At 40.3% G+C, this 25,853-nt stretch overlaps 1 protein-coding gene across 3 annotated transcripts in view; it reads left to right on the top strand.

Annotated features, from left to right (window-relative positions):
• The first annotated feature begins 1,499 nt into the window (after positions 1 to 1,499).
• LNPEP (leucyl and cystinyl aminopeptidase) overlaps positions 1,500 to 25,853 on the top strand; it is a 66,995-nt gene continuing 42,641 nt past the window's right edge. Inside the window, exon 1 of one of the 3 annotated variants that reach the window (XM_055790863.1) lies at positions 1,500 to 1,774. In XM_055790863.1, coding sequence (XP_055646838.1) covers positions 1,756 to 1,774 — 19 coding nt within the window. In that variant the 5' untranslated portion in view covers positions 1,500 to 1,755. Of the gene's footprint in view, positions 1,775 to 3,960; positions 4,092 to 25,853 lie in introns of those variants that run through there. The other 2 variants (XM_055790865.1, XM_055790864.1) reach the window with 2 other exon arrangements.

Here is a 25,853-nt window from a genome sequence, read left to right as displayed (position 1 = left end):
AAATATGTGTCAGGCAGGGTCAGTGCTTAGAAAAGAAAGTTCTCAGGACACCTCATGCTATTAAAATAAATGCTTTGCTTACTTAATAATTTTTGAGGATGGGTTGTTGTTATATGTTAAGGAGTGTCTGAGACCATGTTGGTAAGCAGATCATTGAAACTCTTGTAGCTCTGTGTCCAGCATTAGGGCTAGTATTAAACTCCAAGGACTTACAGTTGTCTTGGTTTCAGCTAGGATAGAGTTAATTTTCCTGTCAGCAGCTGGTGCAGCCAGGGCAGGTGACCAGAACTAGCTGAAGGGATATTCCATGCCATATGACGTCATGCTGAGTATGTATAAGCTGAGAAAAGGAAGGGGGGGACATTTAGTGTATGGAGTTTGTTTGCCCTAGTAAGTGTTACGTGTGATGGAGCCCTGCTTTGCTGGGGATGGCTGAACACCTGCCTGCCCATGGGAAGCAGTGAAAGAATTCCTTGCTTTGCTTGTGTGCGTGGCTTTTGCTTTACCTGTTGAACACCTTTATCTCAGCCCAGGAGTTTTCTCACTTTCACACCTCCCCCCGCCTCCCCCGTTCCCCGATCCTCTCCCCCACCACTGTGGGCAGCGAGTGAGCGGCTGCATGGGGCCCAGGTGCCAGTCGGGTGAAACCGCAGTGGCGCAGAACGCAACCACGGCCTAGTTCACGCTGCAGGGCTGTCACTGTAACCAGGCCTGTGAGACACTGCGGCAAGGTGTGAAAAAGCACATTCTAGGCTCATGAAACAGGACAAGTACGCACCTGGGAATGAGGCCTGAGCTCTTGGGGGCCTCTGGCCCTCATCCCCTCCCTCCCTCCCCCAAGGAACAGTTAAATTTAGATTTCTTCCTCTTTTTGGCAAAACAAATACAGGGCCTTCAGATATTGAGTTTGTCAGGAGTAATCAACTCCCACTATCTTCTTTTCCAACAACCAGCGCTTACGGAGTTCTCGTATTAATGAAAAAATGGTATTTAGGTAACGATAGCAGAACTGTGGAGGTCAGGGTGGAGGGAGTAGGTGAGGCAGCGTTAAGGCTAAAAATAATAATTACAGTCAAAGGGCGCTAAGCAGAGCTCGGCGGCGAGGCGCAGGGACGCTGCCTCGGCCCGGCCCGGCCCCGGCCGCAGGCGCCCGCGGGGCTCGGCGCAGCGTGCCGGGGCGCCGCACGGAGGCCTGCGAGGCACCGCCCGGCCCCGCCGCGGCCCGGTCATGCCGCCCCGCAGCGGCCGTGCAGCGGCCGGCGTTCGGCTGACGTGCCCGCCGTAGCCCTGCAGGCGCGGAGGGCCAGGGCACCGGCCTCCCGACACCCGCTCCCCCGGGCTTCGGAGAGCCAGGCAGGGCGCTGCGCCGCGGGCGTGAAGCGGGCGGGGAGGGCGGGTCTGCGTGAGGAATAGGCGGTGCGGCGCGGCCCAGCAGCGGGGCGGGAGACAGGCGGGCGCTGAGGTCCGGGCAGAGTGCGGTTTGTGCGCGCCTGCTCCCCTGGAACGCTGCTGCGCAGGGAGCCGCGGACTGTGCCTGCCGCGCCCCCGGCCGCTGGAGCTGCGGCAGCGGATCATCGGGCAGCGACCGCGGCGTGAGGGGGCCGCAGCAGCCCCGGCGAGCCCGAGGCAGCGCCTGCCCCGTGAGCATGCGGCGGCAGGAGGCGGAGTGAGGAGTCGCGGCTGCGCCTCCGCGCCGTTTCTCCCGCCTCGCCAGGGCTGCGCTGCCGCGGGCTGAGGGCGGACTCCGGGAGGAACATGGAGCCGTTTCCCAGCGGTGAGTACCGCGGCGCCGCCACGCCGCCGGCGGCGCAGCCCGGGACGGGGACGCGCGGCCTCCCCGCGGCAGGCCTGCCCTGCCTGCCGGCCGGGGCGGGCCCGGGGGCGGCCGGTGCGCCCGGAGGGGGCTGTTGGCCCAGGGGAGCGGGGCAAGCCGCTTAGTCGTGCCGCCCCCACGCTCCGCGGCTTGGCAGTTACCTCCGATCTGGTTTTATTGGGGTTAATTAGGCACACACGCCTGTAACCGGGAAGGTGAGAGGAGGCTCCATCTCTCTTTCGGTACTGTTGCGCTTTTTATCGGCCGGCCCTAGTCTCACGGTGGCAGATAACGGACACTACGAAGCCGGAGCAACTTCTACACCAAGGTGTGCTCTCGCTGTGTATCGCTCCGAGGAAAGAGCCTTACGTGCGCCCGGAGCACCAAAGCCGTTGCCGCTGTGACAGGAGGGAGGAACCAGACCCCCTGTTTATGCTGTTTTCTCACTGAGGCACTCTTGAGAGTATCTCCTCCCAGCGAGGGAAAGGAGAGGTAAAGTACGGGAGGATCTAGGGTGTCTGAAGCAATGTTTCAGGGTGTTCCTGCAAGCCAGAAAGCTTTCGGAACTGTCCGTGCGCTGGCAGAAGTGCCTGGCCTAACGGTGTGGTTGCAGCTTCGAGGTGTGCATGCCGGAGCGTTTGGTGGCAAGGCGGCACAGCAGCGTGTGTGCATCCTGCGCTGCTGACTGAAGCGAAGCCGTGTGAAGCCCATGTTTGCTGCCTCTGTATTAGTAACACATCTCGCTCCTCCTCCACAGAGGAGGAAATGAAGCTTTCAGATCAAACTGAAAGTAAAGCGTGTTTGGTAAGACTCGAGACCATAGCCAAATATGGCATTAGGACAGGGCACTGGGTAAAGCAGCAGCCTTCCTGTTGAAAACACAGCACTTCTGTTGTAGGTGGGATTCGGTCTGTTAGATGACAAGCATGCAGGGTAGCCATAGCTGGAGCCCTAGGTAGTTTGCTGCATTATGTTTTAATTCCTCAGTGACCTGCCAAATTGGAGTCCAAAACTTCTGCCAATTTCAAAACCCCCATGCTGTAAAAAGTAAATTTTCTGTTTCACTTGAGAAATACATTGTCATTGCCTCGTGTTTCACTTTTCTCAAATACACTAAAAATTCCCTGTCCTTTATGTGCTGCTGTTTAAAATCTGAAGGTTATGAGCTCTGAGCATATTTTGTTGGTTTAACTAGCAGGATGGACCTATTCCTTCTACTTTTTTTTTTTTTTTTTTAATTACACTTCTATGGAGGATTGGGGTTTGGTTGGGTTTTTTTTTTTTTGGGCATATTAAAATTACAGTTTCTACGAGCACTTGAAGTTTTGGTTTTGTACTCTACACTGGCCATAGTAGAAGAACTTTCAACTACAGTTTATTAGAGCCTCAGGGTTGGAGTTTACATTCCTGTGTACATGGTAAAAAGACCTTGTCTTTAGTAGTAATGCAGTTCTGGGGAGAATTTTTTTAAGAGTCATCTTGCAAAGTCTATTTCCTTTGAGAGAGGGTGCCATCATGTTGCCATCACTTTAAAAGTCTGTTTGATGTAATACTGTTACTGCATTTTGCAACAAAACATTTAAAAAATTCTGCTCTTTATCCATGCAACTAGAAGAAATGGCAATGTGAGCCTGGGCATGCAGCTCCAAGGTACTTTGTGCTACTGCTGAGAAGCAGTGTTCACGCACAGAGCTTCCTAATTTTGTTCCCTGAAGTGAAAAGCCTAGAGATGATGGTGATACTGTTTGAAAGAAAATCTGTAGCTGAAGCCAGTCAATAAAATTCCCCCAGAAAGCTGGCTCTGCTGGAAGGGACGTTAAAGAGAACGTACAAATATTAGAGCAGAGGTGCTGCTCTTTGTTTTTATGATCTTGAGGCATGTTTGGTACTCATAGTTGCTAAAATCTGAAATGAACAGGATGCTAACACTATTTGCTTTCTGAATAGAGTTTTCATTTCCATGGCTAGTGGTCTGGAAGCTTTTGTGGGCATCAAATCTTTCAAATAAACTGTGCTTCATGGTAACTGAAAGGTTTTTTTTTTGTCTTGTACAGTACTAATAAGTCCTGCTTGTTAGTTGGTATGTTGATTTCCTGTGCAAAGTGCTGTGTAAATTCAGAGGAAAAGATGGCTGTCACAGGAAGCTTACAGTATTATGTTTGTAGCTCTTTGAGTTCTTTGCATCTTCTGCCTTGTAAACCAGAGTGAACAGGTTGAATCTTCTTTTCCAAAAGCATTTCAGTTGGATTCAGAACTCCAATGCTCGTTTGTCAAGCTGGTAAGAAGACAGTTTCTTGGTTTACTTTATGGGTGTAGAGCTGTGTCAGAATGGATTTGTATCTTAAAATAGTCTTTAAGGCAGCATATGCACTAAAGTGGACATTGGAGATCACTGTTTTTCTAATTCAGTATTTTTTTTTTTCTTTTCTTTTCTTTAAATAAAAACAAAAACACGGCCATAATTAATTTCAAAAGTCAAAGAAACCCTTATCCTTTCCTTGAAATGCTAGTGGGAGTGCTGAAGTTTTTGTTTGAATAGTTCCTCCAGTGGCAATGCTCAGATAGACTAAATAAAAGCAGTTAAGATTTCTTTTTTGACTTTAACCCCCACCCCTGTACTGGAAACTTAGGTCCAACCCTTTTTGAAGACATTCTGCTATGCCTTCCCTCCTGCCCAGGAGTTTAGTCAGAGATAATGTATGTGGTTTGTCGCTGTGGGAGAACAGTTAATTGCAGATCTGTTTTTAGGGCCTGGAATAGATAGATGAGTTAGTCATGGAATCCTAGAGTGTCTCAAGTTGGAGGGGACCCTTAAGGATCATGAAGTCCAACTCCCTGCTTCTTGCAGGACTACCTAAAACTAAACCGTATCACTAAGAGCATTGTTCAGATGCTCCTTGAACTCTGACAGGCTTGGTGCCTTGACCGCTTTTCTGGGGAGCCTGTTCCAGTGACTGTCCATCCTCTCAGTGAAGAACCTTTTCCTAATGACCAATCTGAATGTCCCCTGAAGTGTTACAAATGTTGCAAATTAGTAAATGTTTTAGAAAAGGTTGCTGGTAAGATTTTGCTTTTTTTGAGACAAAGTCTTCTATTTTCTATGACTGTTTTTAAATTGAGACCTTTCCAGAAATATGAATAATCAAAGTGTAATTAAGAGTGCATGCAAGACTTCCTTGCTGTTGCACATAATATTTTTTTGGTAAGTTCTATGATCTCAAATTCCTCTAAATTGGAACTGCAAATTAATGAGCAGAATTTATTAATTCTGAGTAGTCATTTGTTACCTAAACAGTTTCACTGAAAAATACAAAGTGAAATACTAACTGAAGGGGCTATGTCATGTAATTTGGGACATCTGTTTTTTGGACAACATTGCAAAATATTTTGCAAACATTTTGCTTTTATTTTTAGTTTGTGTGTGTTTCTGACAGATCGTTTCACCATTTCCTGTTTAATATATTAAACATGGGACTTTTCCATTTGAGATGAAAGGAAAAAGTAGAAGTGAGCTGTTAGAATGTTTCTCACTTAAGACAGGTGACATGCATAAACAAGTAACTGCAGAAGGGGTAACTTGTCTTGATCTGTTGAAATGCAAATAACATTCACTTTCACTGACATTCTTGATTTATTTTTATCCTTATTTTTTTTTACACAGTAAGTGGAAATGTTGAAATTAATTATTACATAACCAAACAGAGGAACAAAATGAAAATGTTCTCATGGGAAGAAGTGTGGTTTTTTTGTTGTTGTTGTTGTAGAAGGTAGCAATAAACCAAGTTAGGTAATATCATTTACAAAATGAAAAATGTATTTTGCGAAATCTAGTTATTTCAGCTGGTTCCTGTCAATTCCCAAATGTTTTCTCTCTGTGTTAGTTTTGTTCAGTATATAAATGTATCAGAGATTGCAGGATCATGTTCTGTGTGCATAGCCTAAGCCTACTGGGGACAAACATACCCTTAACTGTCAATATTGTATACTGTTGTGTCATGGAGCAGAAGGGTTCCTTTTTTTTGTTTGTTTGGTTTTAAACTTATTATTATAGTCCTAAACAACAGGCTGAGTAATCTGTTTGGTAAGATGGTACATAAAAGAATCTTGAGATCTGTTCTCAGTGTCTTTTTTTCTCCTGCCATGTTTTGCATATCCTAGCATTTTACTTTAGCCAAGTATTACTGACAGAAAAAAAAATGCTAATTGCATCTGTTTCTAAATGTGAGTTTTATGTTGTTCAAGTTCGTGTTGCTGGATAGTACTTTTCCACAAATCCCTCTTGTAGCATCTGTATCTTGTGTCCTGGGTCAGCTAAGCTAAACAGGAGCTAGTTTTCTCAATGAATTGAATATGTATTTTCTTTCACTACATTTCTGTGAACTCCCTATCTAGCAATGGATGCTCAGAAATTAATTCAGATGTGATCTGTGTAGCTGAGAGAGCAATCATCCCTCTCTGGGCTCCATTCATGTGTAATACACAGGCTAAGACTTACATGCTTTCTTTTGCTGGCACTTTACAGTACAAACTGGGATCTGTTAGCAACAGATCTGGAACAGAGTACTTCAGCACCAGTTACAAACTGAGAAGCAATTTGATGATCAGAATAATGAGGGAAGTAGGTGAACACATGAAGAGAGAAAGAACTTAATCCGCTTGAAATATTTTCTTTTGGCAAGACCAAACACCGTGTTTGAAAATCTCTTTCCCTGTTAAAACAATGACTGAAGGTCAGAGTATGGTTTGTTAGTATGTTTCCACTAAGAAGGTGGTATTCCACTTGCAGAATGAATGAAGCCACTGAGTAACTGCATATCTCATGAGTCAAAAATGGTGAAAGCTTATGTTGACCTCATTATCCACCTGTAAAAGTATTCCAGGACTGTCTTGTCATTTTTGGGGGGGAAGATGATGCAAAGTCCAGCAGCTGTGTTTGACATTTGTGAGGCTGTGTGCACATGGCTAGGTAAAGCTCCATAATGACTGCCGAAGAAAATGTTGAAAGCTAATAAAAGCTAGGAGAAAACAACTTCTGTTTATTTAACTGATTTTTTTTTTTTTTTTTTCATGTTTGATGGGCACTGGTATAATAATCACCTATGAATAAGCTGAATTTACCTGTCTTTGATTTCAGTAGTGATGATTTCAGCTGCATTCAGAGAATTCAAGTTTTCCTTTTTCTCCTTCACTCAGTGATTTGAGTCGAGGAAGTTCAGTAGATTTCCAGCTCTGCTGGACAGTATTTTTTTTTCGTTTTGTACAAACCCAAAGACTGTGTAGAAGACCAAAATCATTAAGATTTCATTATGAGTAAGAACAATATTCCTTCGTTTATCAGAGAAATGTGTATGCATGGCAGCTACTGCTTAGAATTCTGTCCAACATTACCTTAAATTAACATCAAATTAACTTTTAAAATACACTACCGTTTTTTGTGATCTGGATTTTAGTTGCCTGTAAGTGTTTTAGAGTACATATGTACCTTCTAATAGCTGTGTTGACTATTCTTTATACTGTTTTAAATGGTGGAAGTATATTAGTTTTAAATTGTAAGAATCACAAAAAAAATTACATACCTTGTACCCAGGAAGAAAGAGACAGAACAGATGGAGACTCTTGAAGAAAATGTGGAGGGAGAAGGGGAGGGAAAAGCTCTAGAAAACTCATCGAGTTGATCAAAGGTACAGGAATTTCAGGGTAATATGGTGTGTTGGGTTCTGCTGTTTGCCTCACTGGGGCACAGCTGGTGTTTCATTCCATCATGAGCATTATCTCACAAAAGACATTCAAAGAAGTTCTCATTGCCCCAGTTATTTAGGGTGTGTACTGGTGCACTGCAGCAGTGTTGATCTTTACTACAGCTACTGAAGAGTGAGAGAGAGGAAACCCGATTCCACTGGACTGTGAGACAACTTTGGTGTTTTGTTTCTTCATGTGGAGACAAGGTGGGATTTGATTTTTGGGACGTTTTTTTCAGCCAAAGCTCCCACCAAGCTGTTTGGAGGAGTCTGTTTCTTTGTGCTTTAGTAAGCGCAGCTGAGTGCAGGGAGCTTTTCTTGAGTTGCAATCACTCTGAAGGAATCTATTCTGCAAACACTGGAGTTCTTGTGTAACAATACATCTGTCATGCCATTGACTTTTATGGAGAACCAGTTATGTTTAAAACTAAGAGTGTTCCTGATTTATATACTGCTTTGGGGCCTAACACTGTTTTTTTTTTTAAGCCTCTGTTTTTTTATAAAATCTGACAATTTATTCTGCAGTAATAACAAAGTAGAATCACTGGTACCTGGGTTTTATGCATGTAATCCAATCTTTCTGGAAACAGCCAGGCTTGTATTTGTGGGAATCCAAAAATCTTCAGAATAGTTTAGAAGCCTCATTACTTCTGAGCTGTAAATCGTTGTAAGGGAAAGACAAAGGACAGGTTTTCAGAAAATGGAATTCTGAATACAGCATGTATGTCAGTATTGTTGTCCTAATTTATGCTTTTTATCATTGGTGGAGATATTAATGAGGCCTCAGTGTCTCCTTTGGTACATCTGAGTATTCACAAGTGTGAGTATTTGTATGTAAACAACTGGAACATAAATAAAGGAGCCATTACAAAATATGTACTTTAGCAATTAAAAACACAAATGAGAAGAAAGTAAGAACTAATAACGTTTGAAAGTATGCAACCTGTTAAACTTCGAACAAATGTAAAACAAACCCCAAGGAAGCAGGGTAAATCTTCATATCTGTTTTCTGCAATTATAATACTGTGATGCTACTGTGACGGTGGTCTGCATTGCAGTGGTAGGAATGCTGTGCATGTCCTGCATTGTGTACACTGATTAATCTAGCAAGCTCCATCACACCAACTGACTTGTTGGCAACTCTGTTGATTGATTTGGCAAAAGTTCAGGCTAGTGATGTGCTGAAGGATAGTGCCTGGAATAGAAGAGGCTGTGCTAAATTTTAAAATGCAATAAGGTCAATATCCTTTATATTTAAAAGTTTTCTGTGATTGTTTCCCCTGCCCTATGTATACAGAAAGCAGTGAAAGCCATTCGTGTGGAGTATCTAGAAGAACAACATGTAGACTGTAAATCTTGACTTTGCCAAACTTGGGTGCTTTATACAGAAAGAGTAGGCTAAATTGTGGTAATTTTTAATCTGTAAATATGATGTTTGTGGGATTAACATCAGTGAAGGCAAAATCCCCTCGTGTGGAGCAGAACAGAACTGTTATGAGAGGTATCATTGGCAGGGCTATGATCTACAGAAATTCTTCTGTTCTAAATAAAAATATGCTTTGTCTAGAAAGGAACCAAGGGTTGTTTTGGTCTTTTTTTTATTTCTGTTGTATCTTTTTCTCTCATTTCGCTGTTTTCTTTCTTTTTCTGGTAGCAGCATATGTGTTCTGAAACGTATATACATTCTAATAACGGTGATGTGGCCAAGGACATTGCTGGGCAAAGCAACCCAGAGTACTCACAAGACCAAAATAGCTGCCTGTATACACAGTTTGTTGATTGGAGCACCCTCAGGGTTGGCTCTAGAGTGACCCTGCTGGTATTTCTGCAGAAACCTTTTACAAACCCCGCGGGGCATGTTCATCTGCTGTACAGATCGGTCTGGCAGTCTGTGCAGTCTGCAGTTCTCCCACCTGCTTTTTGCATGGCAAGAATGAGTAAAAGAGATGGCCCCGGGGTACCTTCTGATATCTGTGCGTGGTATCTGAGCTGCCCCCACCCCCGTGGTGGTGGTTGTAATGGAGCTGGTTTCAAAGCTGATATGTGATACCTGGGCAGGGTTTTGAAGCAATTTAGATCTCAGTATTTCTTGAGCTACCATGCAGGCACACTGTCACTTCTTTCTCTGTCAAAGTGCTTTGTCTTGGTATGTAATGAGACTGACAGGAACTTGGGGAGATGTGTTGTTGCTCTGTTAATACCATATAAAATCTACTGCATTGTGAGTCACAGACAATAACCTTTAGACGTTACTGCTTCTGTGAGCTAAAATACCAGTTATGAAGCAGTGAACATGCAATACTTGCTTGTGACCTACAAACGGGTTTGTGTCCAATTGTCGCTGGAGTTGTCAATTGTGTATTAAGTAACAATAGTAATCTGAAAGTCACACTGAGTTGTTTCTTAAGAAATTGTTCAAGATCAGAGGGCATGCTAGTTCAAATTTATTGGTTAAAAAAAAAAAAAGGAAAAGAGACAACTAAGCATCACATTGTATGCAGTTGGTCAGATTGTGTGCCTTAACAGTCTGTTAGATGTTTTGTGATCTCAAAATTTTTTTCCTTGGAATGACTGATACTGACAGGGAAATCTTTTGTAACTTCAGCTGTGATGAGCCTGATATGTATCAGCCATGAAACTGATGTACAGATACAGTGAAGAAGTAGTCAGCAGTCCCAAATACGGGTGTTCAGTAGCTCCAGAAATTTGAGACACAATTTCCTGTGTGCCTCCGAGACTAAGGGCCTCTTCATTAGACCCCTGTAGTTAACCAACTTCTATGATTTTAATTGCAAAACATACCCTTGGTCAGATTTGAAACAGGAAACTAAAACCCCATGCTCTAAAATAAAAGTTCAGAGCCCTCTTTCCTACCCTATTTTGTTCAGCCAGTGGCTGGGATACTGGCTTAGTGTTGTTGGGACTTGGATGAGGTTTTCTCTCTTAGTAGTGCCCAAGGAGCAAAGTGTAATTTAAAACACCCTCCTCCTTTTCCCTCCACTTCCCTCTCTTTTCACTGTGGAAACTTAACTTGTATCAGATTGAAGTTAGAAAATATTTGCTTGCAAAGTGTGAATAGACAGGATATATGTGTGTTGGATATCAAAGCCCAGACTAAGCTTGTATTGATTAACCTTAAATTCTCCAGTTATCTCCACTGACCTCCAGAGAAATAGTGATGAAAAAAGTAACTTACATTTTTTACCAGTTGAATAGGTACAGTGTTCAGTAAATGAACCATGCTTCTTTTTTCCCCTTCCATAATGTTTTCTTTTTGTTGATGACATGAAAGTAATGGATTGAAAGGACATAGCAATAGTAGTCTGGCTATCTACTTATTATTTTAATTGGTAAATGTTGAAATGTAATTGATCCATGTGGTTCTTCAGCCTGAGGTCCTGCCAAATAAAATGCAATTGTGCTTTCCCAGACTTTCAGACTTTCAGAAACCCTTTTGGAAGCACCCAAGAATAATAAACAGTGACTTACATGAGATTGCACTTTTCTTTTAGCTTGTTTCTCAGTGGCAACTTAAGAAATGGTCTTAGAATATGTAATCATGTTTTGTTTTAATTTCCATTGTACAGGCCAGTTGGCAGAATTTTCCTCCAGTGTATGTGCAGAAGCTTGTTATTGAAATATTTGATCTCACATTCATTAAAAAAAAACCCAAACCCACAAGCAAACAGGAAAAATAGACCTTCCAGTACAGGCTGAGGGAGAGAGAGTAGAGGGTGACCTTGTATGGCTTGGAACTTCTGTTCCTTTGCTTATTTTGGATTGGAAAGCAGCATTTGTCCTCCTTTGCAATACAGGAAAAACTATTCATTTTCAAGTTAGGATGGTACAAAAATTGAGATTTTTTTTTTTCCCAAACCAGCATCTGTTTTGTGCTTTTTTAGTCCATTGATGGTGGGTTAGTTAGTGGGTGGAAACCATGATATGTGGTTAATTAGACAGACTTTTGTAAACTTCATCCAGTTAGATTTCATTTAGCCTTATAGCCTTACTTTTCTTCTGAAACCAAGCCCTTGCAAAGTGGTATTTGTCACTAGGATGCACTTTAAATCATGGACAGACTTCGTGTAGTGCCTGCCTTTTTGGTAAGAGCTTACAGTAAAATTTACAGAGAGTCATTATATATGTTTACATGTAAGTATTGACACGGCAAAAAGCAACAGAGCTTGTCTTGGTTTTTACTACTGCACCAAATGGAAATGCTGTTACCTCTATCAGTGAAGGATGGTGATGCCCTAGCTAAACAAGAAAAACTACTTGAGTTCAGTGAGGTTGTTATTTAATGTAAAGCTTTTTGGTTTGTTCTGAGTCAATGTGTGCCATTCTCTGTGGTTTTGTGCTTAAGTAATATTAAGAGGACTAGAGAATGCTGGTTTAGGGTCTTTATCAACAGGAAGCACAAGTGGCTTTAATGTTTCTGTTTCTTTTATAGATGATTGCATTCAGCATTTAAAAGTATATGTCTGTGGTTTTGCTCTATTAAAAATGTGCACATGTAATCTTGCAGCAAGATGGGAATTGAGGACATGCTGTTAGCCCAACTATTCTGTTCTGTCTCTAAAAAGCAGGGAAGGCACATGGATGGTACAGAGATTTTTGTAATTATACTTCATGTTTCCTAATATTTCTTGGTGGTGCTTTTTTATATTGGATTATTCTGTTCTGTCTTCTGAATTCAATGATTTAAGAGCGAAAGTGGTGACACCTGTCCTTTAGCAGCCAAACTTTTTTTGTAGATATGTTTTTATCATGTAAACATTATAAAAGTGCAATTTAATACATTTAAAATAGCTGCAAGCATCAAAGCTTTTATTTCTAAATTCAAGAATTTGTGGTTTCCTGTAAGTGACTATATATTGTGGCTATACACTGGCTATACCACTAAATAAAAATTCTGCTTAAACTTTCATGTTGTAGGTTAACCCTATCATGCGGCTAAGCCCCAAGCCCCATGCAGCCACTTGCTGACTCCCACCCAGTGGGGTGGGAGAGAGAATTGGAAGGGTGAAAATGAGAAAACTTGTGGGTTGAGATAAAGGCAGTTTAATAAAGAAAGCAAAAGCTGCGCATGCACAGGCAAAGCAATTAATTCACTACTGAATAAGGGATTCATTCACTGCTTCCAATCAGCAGGCAAGTGTTCAGCCATCAACAGGAAAGCAGGCCTCCATCATGTGTTGTGGTTACTTGGGTAAGCAAATGCCTAACTCCAAATGTCCCCCCTTCCTTCTTCTTTCAGCTTTTATTGCTGAGCATGACACCATATGGTATGGGATGTCCCTTTGGTCAGCTGGGTTCAGCTGTCCCAGTTGTGTTCCCTCCCGAGCTTTTGTGCAGGACAGTGTGAGAAGTGAAGAAGTCCTTGACACTGTGTAAGTACTGCTCAGCAATAGGTAAAAAACGGTTGTGTTATCAACACTGTTTTGTTTGCAAATCCAAAGCATAGCCCTATAGGAGTTACTGCAAAGAAAGCTAACTCCATCTAAGCCAAAAGGAGTACACTGCTGAAAGGTGAAATTTACTTCAAAACAGTGGACTATAAAGAGACTTTTTGATGTAAACAAGGGCTAATTATTGTATAGAGATGAATACACTTTATGCACCTTAGCAGTGATCAATGTACTCCCTACTGACATGGAGTACTGAATTCATGGACTCTGTGTAGGTACAACCTAAAGTAAATACTGACATACTGCCATGCAGTCTAGTGCACAGCTCTAATTCTGATCATATTTCTGTCTAGGTAAAAAGCATAATTCTTAGAAGATTCTGTTCATGATTTTCCTTCTGTGGTGGATGATGTGGGCATGATCCTGTGTTCAAATGAAGCAATAATGAAAGAGCCACAGAGCTGGGAAATTTGTTAGGGTTTTGCTAGCCCTTTATAAAGGAAATGTAGTTTTACTTGTTGTATCTTGCTTTTCTGGAGAGGGGTGCTTCAGCTACAGCCGCTGAACCTTTAGTGGTGCCTGTGGAAATGTCATAGAAACGGGTCTTCAACCACCTTGTTGCATGTGAGTGCATTTGGAACCTCTGACTGCATCTTTTTGCATGTACAACTAATAGTGCTGGGAGTTGCCAGTTTGTTGGCAGACTGAAGTTTCTATGATGTTGTGGATTCCAAAGTCTCGGTACTTCACTTGATTTTTGTTATGGAGACTTTAATTCCCTCAGCCATCCCTGTGCCCCAGCTTCAAGGTGGCAGATGAAGTCATGGTGAAATGAAGGCAAAATGCTTTCAAGTAGGACTTCTGATTCCTTGAAATTCCGCTGGCTAGTTGTGTCCTTGTTTCTAAGCTGAGTGAAGGTTATAAATGTATGTTTTCTTACTGTGGATAGATGCTGATTTTAAATGACATGAATGGCATTGTGTATGCTCCTTCTTTAGTAACAGCAAAGAACTTTTCTGTATATAATTGACTTATTTTCTTGATCAGAAGGAATTTGAAATGCATGGAATGATTAGGGAGACACAGTAGGAAAGAAGGAAAACTTTAGTCAGAATCCTAGCATAATTAGCATGTTTGCTGTTATAGGCTTTGTTTGCTGAACAAGCTTGTTAGAAAAAATTACTTCCCCTGCCCCAGCAAGTAATAGTTTTGGGTTTTTTTAATGGTGTAATTGGAAGCAGCCCAAAGCGTAACTGAATTTGTATGGCAAGAAATAATGATCATAAACCAAGAAGTACCTGGTTTAGAGCAATCTGAAAAGATTTTAAAATTAAAACCCTGCCTTTTAGAAAACCACTGCTTTGTTGAATTCTGTAATTTTTAATATTTGATATACCTGTTTATACTTAACCACAAGGAGAAATAGTGTAATACAATACTGAAGTGGTGATAAAGAGTGACCGTAATTACTGCTCCAGCAACATGCACTTTTGCAGCAAGGGTTTTGAAAACAGGGAGATGTGCTTTTCACTTAGTGTTCCACTAATGAAGTTTAGTATCTTCCAAAAGTCAGATTTCATAAGTTAGTTTTCAGTTTCTTTTTTTTCCCCTGTAAATGTGTGCACTTAGAGATTTGAGCATGTCTTTAATTTAAGAATTTATGCTTGTCTTCTATAGGATCCGTGCAGTGTATTACTGCACAGAGTTTTTCTGTAAGCTTCAGGGCCAGAAATCCCTTAAGATGAGTAATTTGCTTTCATGTAGACTATGAATAAATATAACTTTTTTTTTTTTTTTTTTTGGAGATTCCCCCTTCCACTCCCTTTCCTTTTTGGGGGAGAAACCAGAAACATTACTGCTTGCCTGACTCACCAAAACAAGAGGGTTTTGTTAGGATTTTGTCCAGGTTTCCCAGTATATTCAGGTGTTTTGCATGTGATCATCAAGAGTCTGTGCCAATGCCCTTCTACTCTCTCTGAAAGTGACTTTCTGTGCCCCAGAGAGCTGTGTACTATGTACTGCACATGAAAATAACAACAGGGATTATTTACTATGCTGTAAATCATTTGTTTGTGTGTAAAATTTAAGAAATCCTATATAACTTCCATTTTGTGGTATTTTAGAACAACAAAGCAACTTTTAAAATTAATGTTTGTTATTTAAATACCTTTTTTCCACTTAACATTTTTTTATTCTTTCTCCAAAGTTCTGAGGCACTTATTTCCAAGCTATGACAAAGCAAGACATACTGTGACAGAGAGGGAGAGCTGGCATTTAGAGCAGGGATGAATCAGAGGTAAAGTGTCTTTGTCCTAGGTACATGTCCTATGTCCTTGCTTAGAAACTAAAGTAAGGCAAGAGCTAGTTAATGGTTTGTGACCATCTCAGGCTCCAAAGTAATGAACCACAAGTTAATTCCTGTCTTAACTTCCGATGGAAATAGGTGTACAGTCCTTGTAGTGAACCTATTGGTGTAGTGCTCAGAGGACTAGTAGGAAAAGCCTGCCCATGTTTTTAATAATTTCATCTACTGGGTAGCAGCAGTAGGAAGCCCAAGAGCTGCTACTCTGACAGGAACAGAGGAACAAAAAAGGGGATAGAAAACAGAACTATTTGTGTTACCTTGGACGCAGGTGTCTAGGAAGGCATGGTGGGATGTGGTAACAGGATGATGTACCTTTTTGTTAGAGGTGAAGATGGTGAGTTAGGAGAGGGAATAGGCACAATGATGTTCACTATGTGCTGTTCTACCTGTTTTAATAGCTGGGAATACAGTATGCCATCAGGAAATAAATTCAGAAAGTTTGTGCAAATTAAGCAATTTGCTTAAATCGCTTTTATTAGACTTACACCTGATGTTAAAAATCCTAATGGTAAGCAATTAATGTACAGAATCATGGAATCATTTAGGATGTAAAAGACCCCTAAGATCATCAAGTCCAACCATTAACACTACCAAGTCCACCACTAAATCACGTCCCTAGGCACTGCATATACACATCTTTTAAATACCTCCAGGGATCATGACTCAACTGCTTCCCTGGGCAGCCTGTTCCAATACTTGACAACCCTTTTGGTGAAAAAAATTGTCCTAATAGCTGATCTAAACCACCCCTGGTGCATCTTGAGGCTGTTTCCTCTCATCCTCTGTCTTGTGACTTGGGAAAAGAGACTGATATCCTCCTTGCTACAACTTCCTTTCAGGTAGTTGTAGAGCGCAGTAAGGTCTGCCATCATCCTCCTTTTCTCCAGACTAAACAACCCAGTTCCCTTAGCTGCTCCTCATAAGATTCATTCTTTAGACCTTCACTAGCTTTTTTGATATTCTTTTGATGTGCTCCAACACCTCAATACCTTTCTTGTAGTGTGGGGCCCAAAACTGAACACAGTATTCACCAGTGCTGTGTACAGGGGGACAATCACTTCCCTTGTCCTGCTGCCCACGCTATTTCTGGTACAACCCAGGATGCTACTGGCCTTCTTGGTCACCTGAGCACACTGCTGGCTCACGTTCAGTGGCTGCCAACCAGCATCTCAGGTCCTTTTCTGACAGGCAGCTTTTCAGTCGTTCTTCCCCAGGCCTGTAGCTTTGCATGGGGTTGTTACGACTCATGTGCTGGACTCAGCTCTTAGCCTGGTTGAATCTTATACAGTTGGCCTTGGTCCATTGATCCAACCTGTCCATATCCCTCTGCAGATCCTTCATACCTTCAAGCAGTTCAAAACTCCCCCCCAACTTGGTGTCATCTGCAAATTTACTGAGCATGCACTCAATCCTGTCATCCATATAATTGGTAAAGCTATTAAATAGAACTGGCTCAGTACTGAGCCTTGGGGAACATCACTTGTATCTGATCACTAACTGGATTTGACTCCACAATTATTTGGGCCCAACCATCAAGACAGTTTTTCTACCCAGTGAAGAATCCAAGCCATGAGCAGCCATTTTCTCCAGAAGAAAGCTGGGGAAATGATGTCAAAGGCTTTGCTAAGGTCCAGGTAAACAACAACCACAGGCTTTCCCTCATCTACTAGGCAGGTCATCTTGTTATAGAAGAAGATCAGGTTTGTCAAGCGGGACCTGCCTTTCATAAACCTGTTCTAACTGGATCTGATGACCTGGTTGCCCTGTACATGCCATGTGATGGCACTCTAGATGATCTGCTCTATAACCTTCCCTGGCACCATAGTCAGACCGACAGCCCGTAGTTGTCCAGAATCTTCTTTCAACTGTTCTTGTAGATGGGCATCACATAGACTAATCTCCAGCCAACTGGGACCTCCCCAGTTAGCCAGGACTGCTGGTAAATTATTAAAAGTGGCCTGATGAGCATTTCTGCCAGCTCCCTTAATACCCTTGGGTGGATCCCATCTGGCCCCATAGACTTCTGTGTGTCTAAGTGCTGTAGCAGGTTATTAACTCTTTCTTCCTTGATTATGAAGCCAGCAGGAGCTATAAAGTTCAGCTAAAGACAGACCATATTTCTCCATAAAACCACTACTGCCCACCAGCTGCACCTGGACACTGCCTTTGCGCAAGGATGAGGTTTTATTACACTGCATCCTCTGAAGACACAGTGCTGTGCAGTTTGCAACTCTACATCATGGAAATCATTCAGAGGAATCAACATGCTTGTGATCTTTGTCACCCCTACCAGATCCTGGTAATTAGCAGGACATGCTTCCAGTATCTTATGTTTTGATAGTTTTCGTTATCTAACAAACCAGTAGAGGGACAACTGAAATATAATAATGTATTTAAACTGAGATTTTGGTTTAAAACTAACTTTTTTGTGACTCAGTCTAGCATGAGAACAACTTGTGATTAATTCAATCTATTATTATATTTTTATAATTATATTTAATATAATTGTCTTTTAGTTATAGAAAAATATCTTTAATATTCATATAATTAGAAAATTATTAAATTCTTTTGCTCAGAAAGTTTGATTTCTGTCCCTCACTAAAAAAAGAAGAGTTCATTGTTTCCAGCAGCCATCACCTCCAACCTCTTTGCACCTCCGGTTCTTCACTTATTAAATAACTTGGAAATTTTCTTTCTTATTTAGTGGTTATTTTCTTTTGAGGTTTTTTTCCTCAGGTAGTAACTGGAACCAAAGTAACTCTTTGTGGTAATTCCTATAAAGAGAAAATGCTTACTGATAATTAGTTTTTTTCCAGAAAAGATTTCATGAGTATAACTGAACGTGTAAGTTACACTTGTTCGGATGTTTTCACCTTAAACCCATATAGTAACTTAGACTTTCCAAGAGCTAGGTATTGGCACACAAATGACAAAGTTGCCTGTCAAGACTCCAAGTTGTGGCTTTTGTTTTTCGTCAACGAAGAAATTTCAGACATCTGTTTCCTTCTTTCTTTCTTTTCTAACATAACCCAGTCTTTTCCCATATTTGACATATTTGAACTGATAAATGCAGAAATATTTATGAACAAGCCCTGGGTATTTTCATGCAAGTTTCGAATTTAACGGCTCCAAAACTGAACAGTGGAAAAGTCAGTAACAAATAGTCTTCTGAGTACTTTTGTTGGTCTGCCTTGGTTGGAATTTGCATATCATGAAAGTAAAAAACCCTGACAGTATGGGACAGAGAAAAAGGATCAATGAACACAAGACACTGCATTGCTGTTTCAGAAGAGATTTTGAGGGCATTGCAAATATCTGCTGCATAGAGAGCAGTGTGTGTAAATGCGACACTGGTTTTACTTGGCCTGCTGAGATTTAAAATACTTCATCTCAGAAAACATTGTTGGTAAACTGTCAAGTAACGGCCTTATCTCTTTTTTAAATGTCTATTTTACAGAAGATGAGAGAGGCATGTATTTTTAACAGAACTAGTAACAAGACAGGTGTTGATAATCACAGCCTTTGATTTTGTTTTACTGTTGCCTGCACCATCAATTTCAGGATCAGAGAGTAGACACTTGAGTAGAAACAATTTTATACTTACTCTACAACTTTAGGAGCTGGTTAGCCACTAGAAGCCTCTTGCGTTCTGTTAACTTTTGCTCAAACCTTAAAATATTGCTTCTGACTACAGCTGTCACCAAAGGGGTCTACTTTCACTGCAGCCTACATTCCCCTTTAGGCCAAGGGTTCCCTTGGAGCAATTTATGCTTCTAAAACAAGAGCAAATGTCTTTAAAGGAATGTTCTCATTCCTGAATAAATAGATTAGAGTCTGTAAACCATGTGAAATAGCTTTTTTTTTAAACGGGGCAGAATTCTTTTCCAAAATTTTATACTTTTGGACACTTGGACACAGATTTAAGAATGCTGTTCACCTAGCACTGCCAAGAAAAGCTTATCAGCAAGCAGTGAATGAACAATTTTAAATAATGTAGTTACAAAAACAAATACCTCTCAGATGGAATCATATAACATTTCTCCTAGCAATTGGTAAGCACTAGTCCAATCAACTGCTTTTATTACCATTTTTTGCTAAATATTATAAAATTGCTGTCTTTTTTCCCCCCAGTTTCTACTTTTTTTTTTAATTTTGATTATTTATACAACAATCTGCAGCAACCACAGTGTACTGTTTTTAACTGTTCTAATGTATACAGTCCATCAAGAAAATACAAGACACTAGACCACAGCAATCAACAGTTCAATACAAATGGCACATTGAATTCTTAAAGGATGGTTACTAAGTAGTAGTAGGAAACCTGCAGTTCTGGGAATAATTCCATGCTAAGCGTGGAACATTGCTATCAAATCAACTACAGAAACTTTCAAAGAGTGTATTTTTGCATTACTGAATAAGTATTTCATTTCCTCTGCACTGACTGGGGTTTTTTTGGTTTTTTGTTTTTTGGTTTTTTTTTATACTGAAGACTTCCTTGAGGTAGTGAGTAAACAGGGAAATTGAAGGCAGTGCTAAGGTAAGGTAAATGAGTTGGCTTCAGGTTCATATTTCTGCAGATATTTTTTGAGAATAGAATTGCACGTAAAGTCTGCCTGGATTGATCATCAGTTGTTTTGGTTGTGTGTGACAGCAAGAACTGGACTGTGTAGCTCCACTGGCTTGAATGTACTGTATTCCCACTGTTTAGTTCTCTGATTCAACAGAGATGAAAGGGAATTCTGCTTCACAGGTAACTTTGGAGGTGGTATCCTTTCAAGTGTGTCAAAAGGTGGTGAAGCTACTATGTACTCAGTGTTCAAGTGGGTGGAGAGGCTCCATCCCATTCTTCGGGACTAAACATTAGAATGACAAGCAGTTCTGCACATGAGTGGGTCCATTTATTTGTTTGCTGTAGTTAACAGTTTAAAAGTTAGGCTCTGCTTGGTATGTATGCTCCATGCTCAGAAAGTGTGGCTTTCCTTTCATAGCTACTGGTGCTGCATCAACAGGGAACTACAGTTTGAAGTAAAAGTTAACTACCAGTTGCTTTTAGTCAGTTGATTTAATTGTCTCTTGTATAATCCCTTGTTCAGATCATGAAATGAAAATGACTGGCCTAAGCAAGCAACCAGATGCAAGGTGGGAGATGTGCAGAGATTTAACTACTGCCAGTTCATCTATATGCAATTTTTGCTACAGGCTACTATGCAGTTGAGCATTGAGGGCATTTCTCATGTGCATATTGGCTGAGATCAATAATTTTATCTAAGGGATCATGTTCTGGTTTTTTTACAGAACTGAGATTATATCTGATTTGACCAGCAGGTTTTGAAATGTCAATAACACAGAAAACAATTCTGAAGCTGTATCCAAACATTCAGGAAGAGCCTAAAGAAGGCTTAAGATAAGAAGAGCTTTTTTACTTTTAAGCACTTGTAGACTGAGCAGTTACTGGCATATGCAGCCAGGAATTATCAGTAGTAACTATTTGGTATTTGAGGATTTTGTTGGGAAAAGTTGAATGTCACCTAATGGTGAGATAATGTCATCTATGTGTTCAAATCCTGTGCCAAAGATCTTAAGATACAGCATATAAAACAGCAAATACAATATAGATTTGAATGATGCCTAAGTAAAAATGGCAGGGGGATTATGAAAAAGCAAAAGCACATTGCCTCAGTATTTATATCTTTTTAGGATTTTATTCTTTGAAATCTTTATTTATTCATCTTTCATTAAACTATTGATATAAAATATTGTAGACTTTCCAAGTTGTCACTTCTGTTTCTTGATTTTTTTGCCTTGCTTCATTTGCTGAAGTGGTTAGGTAGGGTGGAGTGTAATAACTTTCGAGTCACTTCCTTGTCTGCTGGATTTTTTGAAACTCCTTTCTGCCTTACTAGATTATGCAGTTCATAAATAGCCTCAGCTAAGGTTTCTAGCCTTATTTTATCTTTAAATTTAGAAAAATAACAAGTTTCTTTCTAAGAAAATGTTAACAGTGGAAGTTTTAAGTGTGCATTTTTGAAGGCTACTAATTCAGATGTTTTGTTGTCAGTTAAACCTCTACTTCTTTGCAAGCCAAGGCCATTTTATTCCTCATCTGTTGGAAAAAAATATTGGCTAGCAAGTTGTCTTTATCTATACTGGGTATCCTTATTTCTGTTGACTTAAACTCTAATGCTTATTTACAGGGATAAAAAGTCTTTACCGCTGGTTAGAAAATCACTTTGGAACTAGTGATTTTTAATTGGCAGCCTCCACTGAGGAAGTGGTTGCACTTTCTGAAATACTGCTCCCTTTTTGGGTTCCCAGTGTAGTATTTAGAATCTCAGTTTTCTTTAAAATGCCTCTGTATGCCAGTTTCCATATCTGTCAAAATGAATCTGTGTTTTGGAACTCATCTTTGGGCTACCTGTCTCCCTTCTTTCCCCTCAGCCAAGCCAAGCCAACTGCAACAATAGTTTTGGCTGAGAATAAGATTGAGATTTGGAGCAAGACTCAAGCAATGAGTCCAGCATGGGGTCCACAGATAAGAATGAATGTTTCCCTCTTTCTTTTATGAAAAATTTGATGTTTTGCAGTTTGGAATTGTGGAGATTGATTTGTCTCCTGTTAGGCAGAACTGGTAAACTAACATTAGTAGGAGCAGAACCTGGGTATATAGTTTTAATTTTTACAATTTTGTTAAAATTATATTTTTACTAAGTAACTCAGCATAAAGTAATAGATTTATGGCTTTGATTAGGTAAATGTGGAAGATGGGTCTATGCAAAATTGATTTAAGAAACTTAGAAAAGGGTGATTGAAAACCACATACTATGTTGCTTTTTCATAGTAGCATTTCCAAAATTTTAACCTGGAGATATTTGGAGTATTATGAGAACATTTCTCTCTCTGTACACTCCTTTTATTTGAAGCTGAAGATGCAGATTTTGGGACAGACAGCGCAGGACAAGATGTGTAACCCTTTAATAGTGTTTCTAAATCCTCAGTGTCTCAAATACCCTTATACACATTTTAGGTAACTATTTCCTATGAAAACTGACATTCTTGTTTCTACAGTCAAGTCTAGACTTTCTTTCCTGCCATGTATTAAGAATAGTTTTTTTCTAACGACAAGCTTATTGGTTTGTACACTTAAAATGTAGACTTGTTTTAAATTTAAAATAAAATAAAATAGTATTTGTTTATATGTTGGTTTAATCTTAACAAACCCATAACGTTTCTGAAAGCTTGTTGGATATAACTTATGATGTCTTCCTATAGCTTGTTTTCCTCCTTCTTGCACTCAAACTGTACAGCACAAGTTCCTCTGGTTTTTTTATTTGCTCTCATATTTAATGTCGTTCTTGTCTCTAGTCTGGAAGGAGTGATGACATAAGATATGTGTGAGAAATTCCACAGTGTACACTTAAGTAGGTAAATTGTTGTTTTCCTCTCTCATAAGTACAGATGAATACTGTACCAAGTAACTTGTCCATCCTTTTCTTAAAAGAACAGATTCTATAGCAAGTACACCTATTACTCACAAAATTTCTAGTGCCGTGTCTGCATTGGCTGCTGCACAGGTCATATTACCTCTTCGAAGACACTGCAAGTGTAGCAGAAATATTTTATACATTTGCGTCCTGGCTTCAGCTGCGATGGAGTTAATTTTCTTCTTAGTAGCTGGTGCAGTGCTTTGGATTTGGTGTGAGAACAATGTTGATAACACGCTCAGTTGTTGCTGGGTGATGTTGGTGTCCTCAGTCAAGGACTTCTCAGTTTCTCAGGCTCTGACAGTGAGAGGGCTGGAGGGGCACAAGAAATTGGGAGGGGACACAGCCAGGCAGCCAGGACAGCTGACCCAAACTGGCCAAAGGGATATTCCATACCATGGGATGGTGCTGAGTATATAAACTGGGGGGAGTTGGCAGGGCCCTGCTGACCGCTGCTCGGGGACTGGCTGGGCATCGGTCAGCAGGTGGTGAGCAACTGTATTGTGCAGCACTTGTTTGTTTTTTTTCGTCCTTCCCTCTGGATTTTATGATTTTATTCCTCTCCCTTTCTCCCTCCTTTTCATTAAATTGTTGTTGTCGTTGTTGTTATTATTTATTTTATTTCAATTATTAAATTGTTCTAATCTCAACCCTTAAGTTTTACCTTTTTCCCAATTCTCCTCCCCATTCCTTGGGGGTGAAGAGGGGGCAGGCAGGCAGTGCGTGAGTGGCTATGTGGTACTTAGTTGCCAGCTGGGGTTAAACCATGACAATTTGTCTTGGCTATAATGGGTTCTTTTGAAATTGTGGTGTGCTTCCAATTATTATTATATTTTTCAGGTACAACGAGAAACTTACTTCACTGAGCAAAATACAAATTTTAATTTTTAATGCAAAAATTCTTCTGATACATAATTTTCAACTTTTTTTCTCCTGGGAATGTGGTTATACTGAATATACTACTTTTGATATGACAGTGCAGTGACTTCACATGTGTCATTACTTCTGCAAAGTTTCTTAATCGGTTCTTTCATATGACATAATGTTAGTTGCTGACAAGGATTAAATAACTTAGAGCGCAGTAGCGTTTGTTCAGTCTTTGTATCCGTGGCTATATGTCAGTGACCTGCTTTAGCTTTCACTATCACATTCCTTTCATTTGTTACTAGTGCCAAAGTCCAAATAACGGAGAGAAGATCAGATTCCATGTACTATAACCAATCTTACTATTTTTATGACAATACATCTGCCCACTTGAAGTGTGCTTACCTGCCACACAGTGTATTTGCAAGCACTTGTAAATACTTCAAATCTTTTCTTGGAGTCCTGTAAACAAATAGCTTTATGCTGTTCACTAAAACTTATGAGAGTAAGACTAGTTTTCTGAGGCTTAAGGAGTAGTGGAGCCTTTGCTGTTTTGATGTTATACTGTGTGGCACTGAATTTTCTCCTGATGGCATCTTTTTCTCAAACTCACTTTACCATCATGGTAGCAGTTTTATTCATGTATTAGAAATCCCATGTTCTAAGCTTACTATCTGTGCTGAAATCTTGCGTTTCACCACTACTTCTAGAAAAGGTGGCATTTAGACAGGTACATGAACACAAAATAGCTCTTTAAGAGGAAAAAAAACCACACTTGAAGTTGCTTTTTAATCTGTTGATTTGTTTTAGCAAATGCAACCAGTCTTTAGTAGGAACAAAATCCATGCAGTTTTTCTGTGGAATTTGCTGTTTGGTCAGTCTTAGCTGCTTTTGCTAAGGAAAGGGCAATGGTTTCAAATTCGGCCATAAAAGTTAGGTATGTAAACCACTATTATGGCTCTGAATAAGTAACACCATTATTAAACACCTGTAGCTACTCCTGAAATCATTGGACAGAATTATTCTTTGACATAGTATCCGTGAGTTGCTTGGTAGCAAGTCAAGTAGCAAAACAAGTACTTTGTTCATAGTTTTTCTGTGTTCTATCCTGACAGACCAGGCACAAAACACGTCAACACATTAGTAAATGTTTATTTTTGGGTAGCAGTAACTCTGCACGCTCTACCCCATTACTTAAATGCAGCCGAAATAATTTACGTTCTGGAGGAATCATTTTTCACTCCAGCTAGTAGGCACGCTTTATGCAGGGCTGTTTGTTCTGGCCTTGGGTTTTGCTGCATCTGCTGGTCTGTGACAATATGCAACCCAATAGTTGTTTAGTTTCTGGGTTATTCCAGGGTAACAGAAAGTTTCCTGTGCTTATCTCAGCAGTAGGGGTTCGGTTGCTACAAAATGGGATGTGTTGCTGTAATTCTTTTAACATTTTTTTCAGTTAAAATACTGTGTGATACCTGATCATTATTTAAAGATGAGAATGTGCTGATCTTCAGCCTCAGAAAGTGGCAACAGTCTGTGTGACCCTACCAACAGGATTCATTTGGTTAAAATTATTCAGGTTTTTAATTGTAACCTCCTAATTAGAATACGGAAAGTTGAAAATAGAACAGTTGCCTTTGGGCATTTTCTGGATATATTTTAAAAAAGAATGAACTTGAGGAATGGCTAAGATTCATATAATAATTTTGAGTGTTAAGATTTCAGTTCTGAGATAGAATACCCAGACATGAGTCCTCAGAGCCAAGAGATGACTGATTTTTTGTGCAAGGGAAAAGTACATACTTTTAACATTATAAAGAGGTATCAACAGCATTACAGGAAGATGCTGACTCTGAAAAATACAGGAATAATGACTTTCTTTATTCTACAGAATATTTGTGATGGCTTCCAAAACCAAAACATCGTAAGATACTTAATTGCTGGATATACTGATATTCAGTACATGGTGTTGCCTGAGGCGTTTACACTTCAGGAGAAAGCTTACATTCTCGTTAATGGGAATGGAGCTCTTCAGACAAAACAAATACTTGGAGCAAATTCTAGACAGTTTTACTGCAGCCCCTGATTGTCCCTGCATGATCATGTTTTATACTGAACTTGAGTATTGTAGTAAAGTTGCTTTGTAAGTTAAAGAACTGATTTGTGAAAGGGTGGAGAAGTGCAAGA

The sequence above is a fragment of the Falco peregrinus genome, chromosome Z, assembly GCF_023634155.1.
Source record: "Falco peregrinus isolate bFalPer1 chromosome Z, bFalPer1.pri, whole genome shotgun sequence".
Taxonomy (NCBI): domain Eukaryota; kingdom Metazoa; phylum Chordata; class Aves; order Falconiformes; family Falconidae; genus Falco; species Falco peregrinus.
Note: the sequence above shows the minus strand (reverse complement) of the source record. Positions and strands in the feature narration are given on the sequence as shown.